The sequence below is a fragment of the Erythrolamprus reginae genome, chromosome 4, assembly GCF_031021105.1.
Source record: "Erythrolamprus reginae isolate rEryReg1 chromosome 4, rEryReg1.hap1, whole genome shotgun sequence".
NCBI lineage: Eukaryota > Metazoa > Chordata > Lepidosauria > Squamata > Dipsadidae > Erythrolamprus > Erythrolamprus reginae.
Window position 1 is genome coordinate 64,522,310 of NC_091953.1, and position 15,210 is coordinate 64,537,519.

Below are 15,210 nucleotides of genomic sequence, written 5' to 3' on the forward strand. Positions count from 1 at the left end.
ATCAACAATCTCCACTCATCTGGATTATAATCTGTGTTGATGGCTGACATTAAACTACAGATGTTGATACAAACAGCAATATCACCTTCCTGGTCAAAGAATGGAAGAAGATCTTTTTGGCGGTCACTAGTCTCGATTCACCTGAATTATAGCATATGTGTGGCCCCCAGTTTTTGTCTTGGTCTTTTATTTTGCAACTGAAATACAAGTTGTAGGCTTTCTTAATCATAGTTGTGATCCTTCGTTTTTGGGATGCAAAAGTAACTTCACCACAAATATAGCAGAAACTATCAGCTTTATTTAAATAAGTTTGAGGCATAAATAAATTTACTAGCATAAATGTTTAAAGACGCTGTCTAACTCACCAAGCAACAGATACTGTGACTTTTACAGAATTTGGTGACGTATCCATGTTCAATTTTGCCATCAAATTTACAGTATAAAAATCCTTATGGACCTATAAAAATCCTACTTTTGGCAGGTTTTCTCAATACAAGTATTTTAGTTTATTATAATAGGCTACCGTATATAGAAAGATAGAAACATAGAAGTCTGACGGCAGAAAAAGACCTCATGGTCCATCTAGTCTGCCCTTATACTATTTTCTGTATTTTATCTTAGGATGGATATATGTTTATCCCAGGCATGTTTAAATTCAGTTACTGTGGATTTATCTACCACGTCTGGTGGAAGTTTGTTCCAAGGATCTACTACTCTTTCAGTAAAATAATATTTTCTCATGTTGCTTTTGATCTTTCCCCCAACTAACCTCAGATTGTGTCCCCTTGTTCTTGTGTTCACTTTCCTATTAAAAACACTTCCCTCCTGGACCTTATTTAACCCTTTAGTATATTTAAATGTTTCGATCATGTCCCCCCTTTTCCTTCTGTCCTCCAGACTATACAGATTGAGTTCATTAAGTCTTTCCTGATACGTTTTATGCTTAAGACCTTCCACCATTCTTGTAGCCCGTCTTTGGACCCGTTCAATTTTGTCAATATCTTTTTGTAGGTGAGGTCTCCAGAACTGAACACAGTATTCCAAATGTGGTCTCACCAGCATTCTATATAGCGGGATCATAATCTCCCTCTTCCTGCTTGTTATACCTCTAGCTATGCAGCCAAGCATCCTACTTGCTTTCCATACCGCCTGACTGCACTGTTCACCCATTTTGAGACTGTCAGAAATCACTACTCCTAAATCCTTTTCTTCTGAAGTATTTGCTAACACAGAACTGCCGATACAATACTCAGTTTGAGGATTCCTTTTCCCCAAGTGCATTATTTTACTTTTGGAAACATTAAACTGCAGTTTCCATTGCTTTGACCATTTATCTAGTAAAGCTAAATCATTTACCATATTACAGACGCCTCCAGGAATATCAACCCTATTGCACACTTTAGAGTCATCGGCAAATAGGCAAACCTTTCCTACCAAACCTTCCCCTATGTCACTCACAAACATATTAAAAAGAATAGGACCCAGAACAGACCCTTGTGGCACACCGCTTGTAACCTGACTCTGCTCAGAATACTCGCCGTTAACAATAACTCTCTGATGTCTACGCTTCAGCCAGCTGCAAATCCATTGAACTATCCAGGGATTAAGTCCAATCTTCACTAATTTATCTATCAGCTCTTTATGTGGAACCGTATCAAAGGCTTTGCTGAAGTCCAGGTAGGCAATATCCACGGCACCACCTTCATCCAACACCTTTGTGACATAGTCAAAGAAATCAATGAGATTAGTCTGACATGATTTGCCTTCAGTAAAGCCATGCTGATTTGGGTCCAATAAGTTATTGTTTTTTAGGTTCTGATTTATCCTCTTTTTGAGTAGAGTCTCCATCATTTTAACTACAACTGATGTCAAGCTAATTGGCCTGTAATTACCAGCTTCTTCTCTACTGCCATTCTTGTGGATAGGCACAACACTGGCCATTCTCCAATCCTCAGGAACTTCTCCTGTTAACAAGGATTGGTTAAACAAATCAGTCAGGGGGGTAGCAATGACAGATCTGAGTTCTTTAAGAACTCTGGGGTGGATGCCATCTGGACCCATTGCCTTATTTATCTTTAATTGTCCAAGTTCTTCTAAGACATCGGCTTCTAAGATCACGGGAGCTGAATCCGTACAGCTGGAAGCAATGCTATATCCCTCTATAGTATTATTTTGTAAGGTGTCTTTTGAGAAAACTGAACAGAAGTAGCTATTGAAATGGTCAGCGATCTCCTTATTCCCATTAATGCATGTATTATTCCTGGTACTAAGCTTCGTGATGCTGCAGTTTTTCTTCTTCTTATCACTAATATATCTGAAGAAGGTTTTATCCCCCTTCTTTACAGATTTGGCAATTTCTTCCTCTTTTGAGGCTTTAGCAGCATATATTATCTGTTTCGCCTCCTTCTGTCTCATTTTATACACCTCCCTATCAGCTATACTTCCAGACACTTTATACCTCCTATAGGCAGCCTTTTTTTCATTGACTATAGCCCTTACATCATTGCTAAACCATAGCGGTTTCTTCTTCCTTTTACTATATAATATCTTTAGCCCCCTTCTGGAACTGTCTCTTCACCTAGGTCAGTGATGGCGAAGCTATGGCATGCATGCCACAGGTGGCAGCTGAGCCATGTCGGAGGGCACATGAGGCATTGTCCTATGTCAGCTCCAGGGGCATGTGTGCACTGGACAGCTGATTTCTGGCCTTGGGGAGGGCCGTTTCGCCCGCCAGAGGCTTCAGAGAAGCTTCCTTGAAGCCCCGGAATGCAAAAAACTGCCCAACGGACAAACCAGAAATTTGTTTTCCAAACTTCCCGTTTGCCCATTTTTTCACTGTCCCAGGCTTCAGTGAGGCCTCTGCACATACATGGGTTGGGGGTGAGGGGAATTGTGCGCATGCACAGGGGCAGCACGGGGTGTGTGTGCATACATGTGGGGAAGGGAATTGGTGTGGGCATGTGTACGCGCACTAGCACACACACACACACCTTTGGCAGGCAAACCAAAAAAGGTTCACCATCACTGACCTAGGTCTTATTAGTATGAACTTATTTTGGTTTTCCCTTCATTTGCTCTTTAATGATTATGTATTTCCTTTTAATTTTTTTTTATATTATTGTATTTACTACTTTATTGTAATCTGCTTTGAGATGTGACTACATGCTATAAAATATATTAAATATAACACAATACCTTGAATAAATGCAATAATTTTCATCTTGAATGCTTCACAGAATGCACTAAGCCATCATTTAATTATGTTTCATTGAATACAAGTGAAGACTTAACACTACAATTGAGCCCAAAATTTCAATTGTTAGCAAGCCAGTTTTTAAATGAGTTTTGCCCCATTTTATGACCTTTTTGCCTTGCTTGTTAAGTGAATCACTACAACTGCTAAGTAAATCATATGGTCATTAACTGAATTTGGCTTCTGCCTTTGTCTTTGCTTGTTGGAAGTCAGCTGGGAAGGTTACAAATTGTGATCACATGAACCTGGGACAGTGCAACAGTCAAAAATACATGTCAGTTGTCAAGCACTTATATTTTGGTTAAGTGATCATGTGAATGCTGCAACTGTCATAAGTGGAAACAGTCATAAATCACTTTTTTCCCTTGTGTAACTTCAAATGTTCACTAAATGAATGGTTGTAAGTCAGGGACTACCTGTAAGCTACATATAAATAGCTCCATACATTTACTAAACCATAAATCAAAGTTTATATTATCACAGTGCCTTGGTTCAGAAACAAATTGCATAGAGGTTTAATGTGATGTGTGAATCTACTATGACCTCCAGTGGGACAATATTACATAGGGCTATAAGGCCCAAAACATCAAGCTGGTTCAGAAGTTGCTGCTACATACAATTTTATCCATTCAGTGTGTTTTATTATCCTTCCATCATCCTTCACTAGCACTGTAGTTGGCTATGTGGACTAAGAATAATGGGAGTTGGGTCCAATCTAGAAGGTGTCATATTGGAGAAAGCTGTTCAGACCCTCATCTTTTGTTTTAATCAATTCTTAAATAACTTAATGGGCTGCACACCCACCTTTTTTGGCATCTAGTTTAAGAGGCAAAACCAAATGATTTGTATTTTTAGTGTGTTCCTGACAAAAGGCAGTCAGGCATAAAGAACTATTTTCTATTTTTTACATTTCCAAATGTTTTTAAATATAAGAAATAATTTTAGTGGAAAACAGCATGATTGAGAGAGGGAACAAACAGGTTCATCTTATTTAAATATCTAGTGGAGAACAGAACTCAGGTGTCATCTGTATTGCCAAATACAATAATAAAGAACATAACATCTGTGGCATGTGCTTTGTGATGGACTGTGCTCCCTTTATTCCAAGGCTTGTTTGTTATGGTGGCGAAGCAGCAAAAACAAATGCAGCTTTGCAATTACAACATTGTTTTGATTTTGGAAGGCTGAGTGAGGAAGTAGAAACACTGTCTGCCAAGCAGTGAGCTAAAAAGAAGAGGATGCAGTTGCTTTCTTGGAAAGGATGTACGCAGGCAAAGTATTGTTAATTTCCTATCAGAGTTTCTACAGTAAGTTTGTTTCCTACTCTTTGACCCTCTTCTCCAAATTACTATTTAATTTTCCATTTTAAATGTTATTACTGGAACATAGACAATAGCAGGCAGGAAAGTCACATTAAGTTGGATAAATGAATTATCTCAGCCATTCCTCAAGAACAAGCAGGAGAAAATTAATGCTCATTTTATTCTATTTACTATTGCTTTCTAGAAATTTAGGAAGGAGTCACCATAACTATACCTGCAAATACAGGTAATCCTTGAGTTATGACCACAATTGAGCCCAACGTTTATGTTGCTAATTGAAACATTGAATTTTGGCCCATTTTACGACCTTTCTTGCAACATTTGTTAAACGAATCATTGCAGTTAAGTTAGTAACAGGGTGAATATGGCTTCCCCATTGACTTTGCTTGTCAGAAGGTTGCAAGAACAGATAACATGACCCCAGGACACTACAACCGTCATAAATATGAACCAAACTGTCAAGCATCTGAATTTTGATCATGCGACCATGAGGATGCTGCGATGGTTAGAAGTGTGAAAAGTCATCAAAAGTCATTTTTTTTAGTGCTATTGCAACTTTGACTAGTTACTAAATTAACTGTTGTAAATCAAGGACCTGCCAACCTGCCTTCCACTGAGGATCTGTATACTGCACGAGTCAAAAAGAGGGTGGTGAAAATATTTAATGACCCCTCACATTCTGGACACAAATTGTTTCAATTCCTACCCTCAAAACATCGCTACAGAGCACTGCACACCAAGACAACTAGATACAAGAATAGTTTTTTCCTGACCGCCATCACTCTACTAAACAAATAATTCCCTCCAACACTGTCAAACTTTTTACTAAATCTGCACTTCTATTTCTATTAATTTTTTCTCATCATTCCTATCACTCATTTCCTCCCACTTAGGACTGTATGACTGTAACTTGTTGCTTGTATCCTAAGATTTTTATTAACATTGGTTGTTTCTTCATTGCTTATTTGACCCCTATGACAATCATTAAGTGTTGTACCACATGATTCTTGATAAATCTATACAGTATTTTCTTTTATGTACACTGAGAGCATATGCACCAAGACAAATTCCTTGTGTGTCCAATCACACTTGGCCAATAAAGAATTCTATTCTATTCTATTCTATAGTCACATTCCCCCCCACACACAACAGGATTGCATGACAAGGCAAAACACTGCAGGTCAGCGCAAACCTTTACACTCCGCAGTGAAGACACAATTTTTTTAGCCTGTAGAGGCTCCCCGGTATAAGGATGATCACTAAGGCGCTGCCTGAGCTTTGCGTTCTAGTTTTACCCCCGTGGATTAGTTAGGTGTATCTGATGCGGAAAAACTCCCGGTTAAAAAGTACCGAAGTTAACCTGGAGCTCACGGACGCCTCATTACCAAATTAAAATAAACTACAACCCTAACAACCCGCCCCCCCACTCCTACTGGACTGCGGTCAGGCCATTCACTCACCTCCCGCAACCCGGCTTCCTTGTTCAGCGCTGCGATCCAGGCTTTCTGCCACTCGCTCTTCCAGCTGTTCAGGGAGAGCAGCCAGGTAAAAAGGGAGCCCCCCTCGTCCTCTTGCGGGAGTCCCGGGCGCGACAGCCGGGGAGGCGGCGGCGGCTTCCCCCCGCCTTGCCGCAGGACGCTCAGGCCCCATTGCACCAGGTAGGCGGTCAGGACGGCCAAAGCGGCTGTAAACAAGGAGAGCAGCGAGAACCGCTGGAGTTCATCCAGCCAGAAAGCCAGCCACGACATGACTGACCATATTTCCCGGGCCGGCTGGCTTCCTCTCAAGAGCAGGGAAGCCCTTCGGCATGGCAAGGCGCCCTCCCGCCGCGGCAAATTCCTCCGGGCACGCGTCCTTCCCTCAGAGAAAGGCGCTCCTGGGCCAAGTCCGGAGCCGCGGCTGGGAGCGAAAAGCGCGCGGGTGACGAAAAGGGGCCGCCCGGGCCAGGTATTCGCCTGCCGCCTCTGCCAAAGGGGCGCGCTTGGAGAGGTCGGAGAGGCGCAGCCAATGCGAGATGCGGCGTCAACGTCACGGAGGCGGCAGCTAAGCTTTGGCCCGAGGACTGACGCGCGCGGCACAACCGACCGCGGGCGCCGGCCGGGAGGAGCCCTCAAGCGAAGGGTCACCGGAGGAAAACATTCCCAAGCCGGAAAGGAAAAGCGAAGGCGCCCTCTTCTTTCCCGAGGAGCCGGGCGGGCATTTCTCCCGCTATCAGCTGCGCCCTGCTCTTTTCCGGCTCTTCAAGGCCCTTCAGCTATGAGGAGACGAGGCTTCTCTGGAGGCCGCTTATTGCAATCACAGGAGGCTTTCAAAAAATAGAAACTGGCCAATCGACATGGCACTGGGTTCCCCTGCTCGAGCAGGGGGTTGACTAGAAGACCTCCGAGGTCCCTTCCATCTCTGCTATTTCTAGGCTCTAAGGCCGTTCTATTGCAAAGCTCAGCTAGATGTTTGTTTGTTTGTTTGTTTGTTCAGTCAGTCAGTCAGTCAAGTACATATTGGTAGTATACAAAGATATAACAATGTTTATATACATGATGCTAGTAAGCAGTGAAAATTTTTACTACCACACTGGGTGTGGCTTATGCAGGATTATTATTCTTTCAACATATTTCAGTGCAAATTGGGCGCTCTGGGGTAGAGCTCCATTTTCGCTACCTCACTGCGTCACTCCCCTTCCAGGCAGTAGTCGAACCCTGCTAGTAAGAAACATTAGGACAGGGGATGGAAGGCATGCTGCTGCATTCATGCAGGGCCCTTACTGACTTCTTAGGAATTGGGAGAGGTCAACAGTGGATAGTCTAAGGCATTGTTATTCAAGCAGTGTGAGACACGGTCAGGTGTGCCGCTGGACGCCGTACATGCTGCGGGGCTGGCACTGGCCCGTTGGCTGGGCAGGACGGAGGTGCCAACCCCATGCCCATGCCCAGCGCAGAGCCAGTATGTACAATGTCCAGCAATACATCCAGCCACCGCCGTCAGTGCTTCCGCCCTGGAGCTCGCGCTCGCAGCTGACTGCTCTGCTGCCACCTTGCGGCTACTGCCCGATGCCCCTGTTGTTGGCGTGGTGTACAAGAGAGAAAGAGAGATAGCAAGAGCAAGAGAGAGGGCAAAAGAGCAAGACACAGAGAGAGCAAGAGAGAGAAAAAGGGGGAAAGAGAAAGAAAGCAAGAGAGAGCAAGAGAGAGAGAAAGCAAGAGAAAGCAAGCAAGAGAGAGAGAAAAGAGGAAGGGAGAGAGAGAAATGAGAGCAAAAGGAAAAAAATGAGAAAATGATTGAGGCAGAGAATGAGAGGAAAGAGAAACAAAAGAGAGAAGTGACTCTTGATTTAAAGCATATGATAAAAAGCACCCAAAGAATAAGAGAGAGAAAAAACCCCAGCCCTCACCTCACATGCTCTATTGCAAGTTCAAAACAGTTGTTTTGCTTAGTTCAAGTGTATGTTGAGTTCAAACCCAACATGTCTGTCTTGATTCAACATAGCTATTTTGCATGCAATACAAGAGGAAAATTTGAGTTCAAGATGTTTACATTAGAAATTTATTTTATTAATAAATTTTTTATAGCTTCCCATTTTACCAAATGTAATTCTGGGCAGTGTACAATTGGAATGATTGTGCAGAAATAATTTATGTATTTATACTTTCAAGAGAGCAATAGGCTGCCTATCTGCTTGTATATTGTAACTGTTGGCACTTTCCAGTATTGTTTTGATTGTCTTATCTCATTCAGTAAACCCAACAAATGGAGAAATTAGAGTTCTAATTTTTGGATCTGTACAAAAGATTTAATACCAGATTTACTAAAAAGATTTGTTCATAAACAATACATGTCACATTGCAAAGCAATGTTTTATCAGTATAATGTAGTGCATAACATTTCTAACCTAAATGTAACTTTAATGGAAACTACTCCAGTATCATTTCCAGGACTTGTAATCTTCAGATGTGTGGAAAATATTTGCAAAATTTGCAGCCGGCATCACAGCCAACATTCCTAGCACATCTGGAAGTTACCCAATTTCAGAAGTCTGCATTAAGAGAGCAAGCTCAGAAATATTCTTACATTAAATAAAAGGACAGTTTGATACAAAGCCATTTTAAATGCTCTCAGATTAAGACAGATACTGAAACTGCAGGGAAGAAGGCTTAAAATCTTTGTTAACTGTAAGCAAACCCAATGCAGAATATTTTTTCAGTCCAGCTGTCAGCAAAAAACCTGTTCCATTTTAATCTGAATCAAATAAATCAATGTGGAGTTCCTTCTTACATATATAAATCAATCTTGTTTTTTAATTCATTCAGAAGATTGTTGATCCTTGTCTGAAATTTCTTCAAAACTTTAAATAGCTTCCTTTCTATGCCATTAGACAAATTTTATATCTAATTACAAATTCTTATTCAAGGTGGAGCCATTCGAGGTGGTGCAGTAGGTAGAGTGCAATACTGCAGGCCACTAAAGCTGACTGTAGATCAGTAGGTCAGCGGTTCAAATCTCATCATCGGCTGAAAGTTGACTCAGCCTTCCATCCTTCCGAGGTGGGTAAAATGAGGACCCGGATTGTGGGGGCAATATGCTGGCTCTTAAAAAGTGCTATTGCTAACATGTTGTAAGCCACTCTGAGTCTAAGGAGAAGGGCGGCATAAAAATTGAATGAACGAACGAACGAACGAATGAATGAATAAACAAACAAACAATTTTTTGTTCATGTTATTCTCAGATATACTTTCTGGCATATCTTTTTCTACTGCCTCTTTTTCTGGAAACAAACAGTCCCCAAGAAGACACAACACAGCTGACATTGATTCAGCATCCTAACGCAGTTAGAATGTCAAACGTAATTCTGAACACCATCATAAATTCTTTGCTATGTCTCCAATATTAAAAACAGTTTTTCTTTCCCACGAAAATTAAATTTGTTTAAAATTATGTTCAAAGTCTTAATATTCAAAATCTAATGTTTTCTGAGCCCTTAACCCATTTTAAACTTTCTGAAGCTATATCATTGTCTTCCATTTTCTATTTATTACAACGTTCTAAGTTTACAATTTTTTATTTTCTTATATTAAGGATAGAAGACGTTTGCTCTGTGTTTCCAGCCTTGACATTTCTGAAGTTATCAAACTTTTTTAGAGCAATTAATAAGTAATTTCTGAAAGTGATCAGCAAGAGAAGTGTGAACTTGTTTTTTTTCCCCCTTCCTTCCTTCCTGCTTGATTTGCAGCTGAGCAAATATGGCAAATTCCCTTGCTTTTGGAGATGGCTGCTTTGCAGTCTTCTTGAAAGAAGTAATTGTGGAGGACTGCTTGGGTATTCTTATATTCCCCTTTAGGTCCAGAGAGTGTTGAAGGAACCAATCTCCCCTCTGTGAGGAAGACAACTAGAACACAGGGCCAGAGAAAGGTCCAAGCTTCTTTGGAAGGTCTGAGCCTCTTCCAAGGAAGTTTGGATCCCAAGATCCAGGTTTCCTTTTTCCACCCACCACATAAGGGAATTGGAATGCTGGATCAGAGAAAGGAAGCTCAGATGTTCAGAATTCACAATGAATTCACAATTTTGCAGAGCATGGGACCAGAACCTTTTTACTTTATTTTATAAACAACCCCCACATACAATACAGATGACAGACAGACAGACAATAGACACCAGAAGTAGGTGATGATGATTCATGGAAATTTCTATAACACCTTACTTTTATCCTGCATGATTCCATATCCATGATTAGTAGTTTTCCTATTGTCTCAATGTAGCTTAGCACCAATTGAAAACATGATTGTTGCTTTCAAATTCTAATTATTGCTTATCAGAAATAGTGATACAGTAATCAGTATTTTAAATACCTTATCCTAAATTATTGATTTATTGAATGATTAACCAATAGGTGGCAGTCAAGCTACTGCTAAATGTTGGAGAACTGATGTTTGTCAAACATTTATAGGATAGTAGTTTGTATATACATAAGTAAAAAGCAATGATAAAAAAAGGACAGTAGGACAGGGACGGTAGGCACAACGGTGCACTTATGCACACCCAGGGGCAGGGTACCAATCCCAGCCCTACTGAAGCACTCTGGGAGCGCACCCAGGGCATGATTCGGCTTCTGCGTATGCCTGGCGGTATAGGTGGGTCTTAAGTAGTTTATGGAAGACAAGGAGGGTGGGAGCAGTTCTAATCTCCGGGGAGAGTTGATTCCAGAGGGCCGGGGCCGCCACAGAGAAGGCTCTTCCCCTGAGGCCTGCCAGATGACATTGTTTAGTCAACGGGACCTGGAGAAGGCCAACTCTATGGGACCTTATTGGCCACTGGGATTCGTGCGGTAGCAGGCGGTTCCGGAGGTACTCTGGTCCAATGCCATGTAGGGCTTTAAAGGTCATGACCAACACTTTGAATTGTGACCGGAATATAACTCTTACTCTGCAGTTTTTATCCTAAGTAAACATGCCATGGAGAGGATGGCATTTTATGACACCAAGATATAATGCTGTTTGGTTATTTTGGTAAAATATGTTACATGAAACCAGCCATTGTAGTTTCTAAATTATTTCTTTATCGCTCAGTATGGTATGTTAATTCCATGGTAGAGCAAATCATGAGTGATAATGATATAAGAACCTGATCTGTAGAAAGTCAAACTTAAATAACAAGGAATTTATTGTTATTAAGAAAATGAAATATTGCTAAATTTATTATGAGACAGAATCACTATAGAGAACAAGTTTATTTTACTCCATATTTTCTTAATAAAGAACTATATAATTAAAAACATACAGTAGAAAAGTAATACAAAACGGCAACATTACATTAAAAGAATTTGAAATTAGGAATTTTCAATTATAAAAAAGTTAGATTTCTACTTTAAAATTACCACAGAGGGTAAACTAATGTATACAAGATATACATAATTATAACAACAGCTTTCAGATTTATGTTACAACTCTTTACTTTAAAACAAAAAAACCTCAAAATAGGATTTCAATTACATTCCAGGTTATTTCTTGGACATGATTATTCCACGTGCTTTTTGAATGCAGTCCCCAAAATTAGACAGCAATATTATAAAAAAGTAGGTCTTTTGTAACTTTTTAAAAAAATCTATTTTTGTCAAGCATTAGAATTTTGTCTATTGGCTGTACAGAATCACTTTACAGACACTCAAAATGAAACTGGTTGTGTGTGTAAACATCTAAGGACAATAAAGAGTAAAGTACTATAAAAAATCCTCATCAGAAATACAAACTTCATGCTTTCCACACAATTCATATACAAGAACTATAAAAAAATCTGGAAATTTTAATATCTCAACAGCTCATACAATGCAAATGCTAAAACTGTGAATAGGATGCTATTTGGGTCTTCTGAATTAAATGGCTTTTTTAAAAAAAGTAAAATAACTTTAATCAACGTTGGAAAGTCGAATTTTAGATATCTTTTCAATATATGAAGTGTTTAAAAAGTCCCAATTTTCCTTTATTACTGGGAAACATAAGCTAACCCAGATATTCTATTTGCATTTGTGATCAGCAATATATTTATTTTTAATACTGATTAAATAATTGCCATTACAGGAGGAAGAAAATTAGTGTGTTTTAATTGTATCCAATATTCAGACAATAAAATGTAAACAGTGTTCCTTTAACACAACAAGGATAAGATAAAAGATTAAGGCTAAATTAATTTTAATTAAAGATTAATAATTGACTATCAGTTTTAGACATATTGCCTGTGGTAGCTTCTAAAGTGCCTGGTTTGATATATCTTGTAATTTCAAAAATCAATTTAATTACATATGGATGTAGAACAACCATTAACACCTCCACCATCTATATCTGTCTACATATAATCCAAGAGGGACATCATTCAAAGAAAGCACAAGAAGATCTTAAGATGAAATCTTAATAATTAAAAGGTGTGTTGTAGTTCACAATAAAAAAATACTGGCTATTTGTATTGGCAAGGATTTATTAGGATTTGCTGAGCTCAATGGCTGTTGTGGAATATTGGATATATTCAGCTATTTTACAGTGTCAGAAGCAGCAGTGCTTTATTCTCCCAAAAACTTGAACATTGCTGCCATGATTAGGAAAGATGGGAGAAGCAAGTGCACCTTTAGAAAAATGGGATGATTTTCAATAAGCAATTATTGAAAGATGATAAAAAGCTGCCTTTCACTAAACCAAATGCTACTTAAGAGTATCCAGTATCCACAATTAAATAACTGAAGATGTTTCTGAACCACTTGGGCTACTCTTATCCATTCCACTTTATAAAAACAAAACTAGGTTTTTTGTTAAAATGCTACAATGTTCATACGCATTTGCTACTTAGGCTTGCAAGTTTATAATTAGGATCTCCATTCATATGTAGATAATGAAAAATCTTTGCTAGATAGAATTCCAGTTATTTAATGAACTCTAATTTCAAGTGTCATTTTTGCAAATATAATATGAATTTGCAAATAGTAATTAAAATAGATACATATAACTAAAATAGAAGCTACATATATCCTAATATCTATATTGTTAGTGATATTTTGAATTTTGAATTTTTCTCTCGTTAAGCTGTAAATTAGAACGTATGAACTATATTTAGTAAAATTTAGATCCGAGCAACAAATCAATGCTTTTATTGTTTGCATAATAGAAAAATCATTACAGTTTTAAATAAACTTCTTTTTCTTTTATTACAAGCAATATACATACCGGTATTTATTAAATATAATTTAGTAGAAGAGTTTCTACTAAAATTAGAGTTAAAGTGGGGGAGCATGTTTGGCAGAGTTCATAGATATTCAATAGTTGGAGGGTTTCTAACAGAAGCCTTACTAAAATAAAATATAGTTAAGGGGTTGAAAGAAATGGGAATTCTAATCTATAAAAGTCAGCCTTTGTGTTACTGGTTTAAGTATGATTGAGAAGTGTTGTGCAGTTTAAAAGAAATCAAGTGTGGTAATGGGAATGATGAGCAAATCTTGTATATAGGCAGTGAGAGATCAGAGATGATTTACAAATTCCCCCCATATAGGTGTAGCAACAGCTACCTTCAAGCGCATACTAAGGAACTCTGAAAATGTCAATATCTAACTCCAATATCTAACTCCAAAGCAAAAAAGGCAAAAGCAGCATATATATGTTGTAATGCAATAGATGGAAAAAATAGCTAACTAAATCCCTCATTCATGTTGTTTTCCATGCAGGTACTATAATGGGATGACAGGAAAATGTTGAACTGAAGAAAATATTCTGCGAGTGTCTTTTAGGTATGCAATGTTTGCCATAAAAACATTGCAACAAAGGCTCTATTCAGTTTAAACAAGCTAAGAATGTAAATTCACTTTTTTTTAAATTATCAAGAGTTAATTTATTCTGAAGTTAAAAATAAATGTTATTGTTCTGAAACCACGTGTGTATGAACCTTGCTCTAAAGATTTTTATACATTCAATTATATTTTGAAAATAAAAATAAAGTACATGGTTTAGTTTGGGAATAAGAAGATAATTCATTTGTAAACTTTGCTGTTAAGTTATTGCTTTTTCGTTATAGCTTGACAAAATTAAAGTCAGATGTTTCCCTCTTTAAAGAAAAAAAAAGACTACACAAAAGCATGCTCAAAACTGTAATTCAGACCACAATTACTTCTAAATTTCTTGAATAATATAAAGATTGCTTCTGAATAATTTTTTTCTGAAAGAGCTTTGTTAAACTTTATAGGCTCACAACCTGAGAGCCCAGTTACAAATGGCATCTGAAAGCCTTATATGCAGATCCCCAAAATTACTGTATTCAAATACTTTTGTTAAATTATAATTTATCTAACAGTAGGGCAAAATGAAATTGATTTGTATGAAAATAGTAAAAGTTAAATGCCCAGATAATAATTTCAATGCATTTAATATAGTTAAATATAAATCTAGTTTTTCCCTCAGGACTCATAACTATTTTATGGAATATGCCCTCCATCATGCCACAGAAAGGTGTTTGGTTGAGAAAAATGTGTCCATCACATTAGTTAGGATTCACAAAAGCTTTCTTCTCACAACACTATTCACTGAAGAGTAATTATCTTGTGGAGAATTTAGTGGTCAGGTATAATCGTATAGCTTTCTTACAATTAGCATGTGTTTTGCAAATTCCTCTTTCTGATATACAGTACTCACTAACTCCATTGTAGCCTAGTGTGGTGAGAGAACTTAGTCATATGATCTTGGGAACTCGGTTCATCTAAATATCGATAACGTACCATGCAAACTGGGTTAGACTTCTCAATCATCAGCATAAACAAGTGATTCCCAATAAAGGCCAGGCAAAAAAGAATGTCAGCAGCAATAAGGTAGTAACTGCTCCAAGCAACTGTTGATACCCAGAAATATCTTACAATTTTACAATTCCCACAATAGAATATGATTTGACCAGAAATTTGATGAAAGGGCCTCAATGTTTGTTATACAGCTACGTTCTTGTGAAACTTATTTCTGCTTTTATTACCTTGTTTACTAATATTTGGATCATGGGCATTCAAGAACTTACCATGTTTGATCAAAAAGTGATTTGACAACCCATATTTTCTACACCATTTGATCAGTTGACCATAGAAAATAAAATTTTAAAACCCCAATAAACATTACATGGTGATCACTA

General features: G+C 38.3%; 1 protein-coding gene across 1 annotated transcript in view; it reads right to left on the bottom strand.

Annotated features, from left to right (window-relative positions):
* C2CD2 (C2 calcium dependent domain containing 2) overlaps positions 1–6,589 on the bottom strand; it is a 47,019-nt gene extending 40,430 nt beyond the window's left edge. Inside the window, exon 1 of the mRNA XM_070750463.1 lies at positions 6,036–6,589. Within this exon, the coding sequence (XP_070606564.1) occupies positions 6,036–6,323 (288 nt within the window). The 5' untranslated portion in view covers positions 6,324–6,589. The remainder of the gene's footprint in view (positions 1–6,035) is intronic.
* Positions 6,590–15,210: the final 8,621 nt, after the last annotated feature.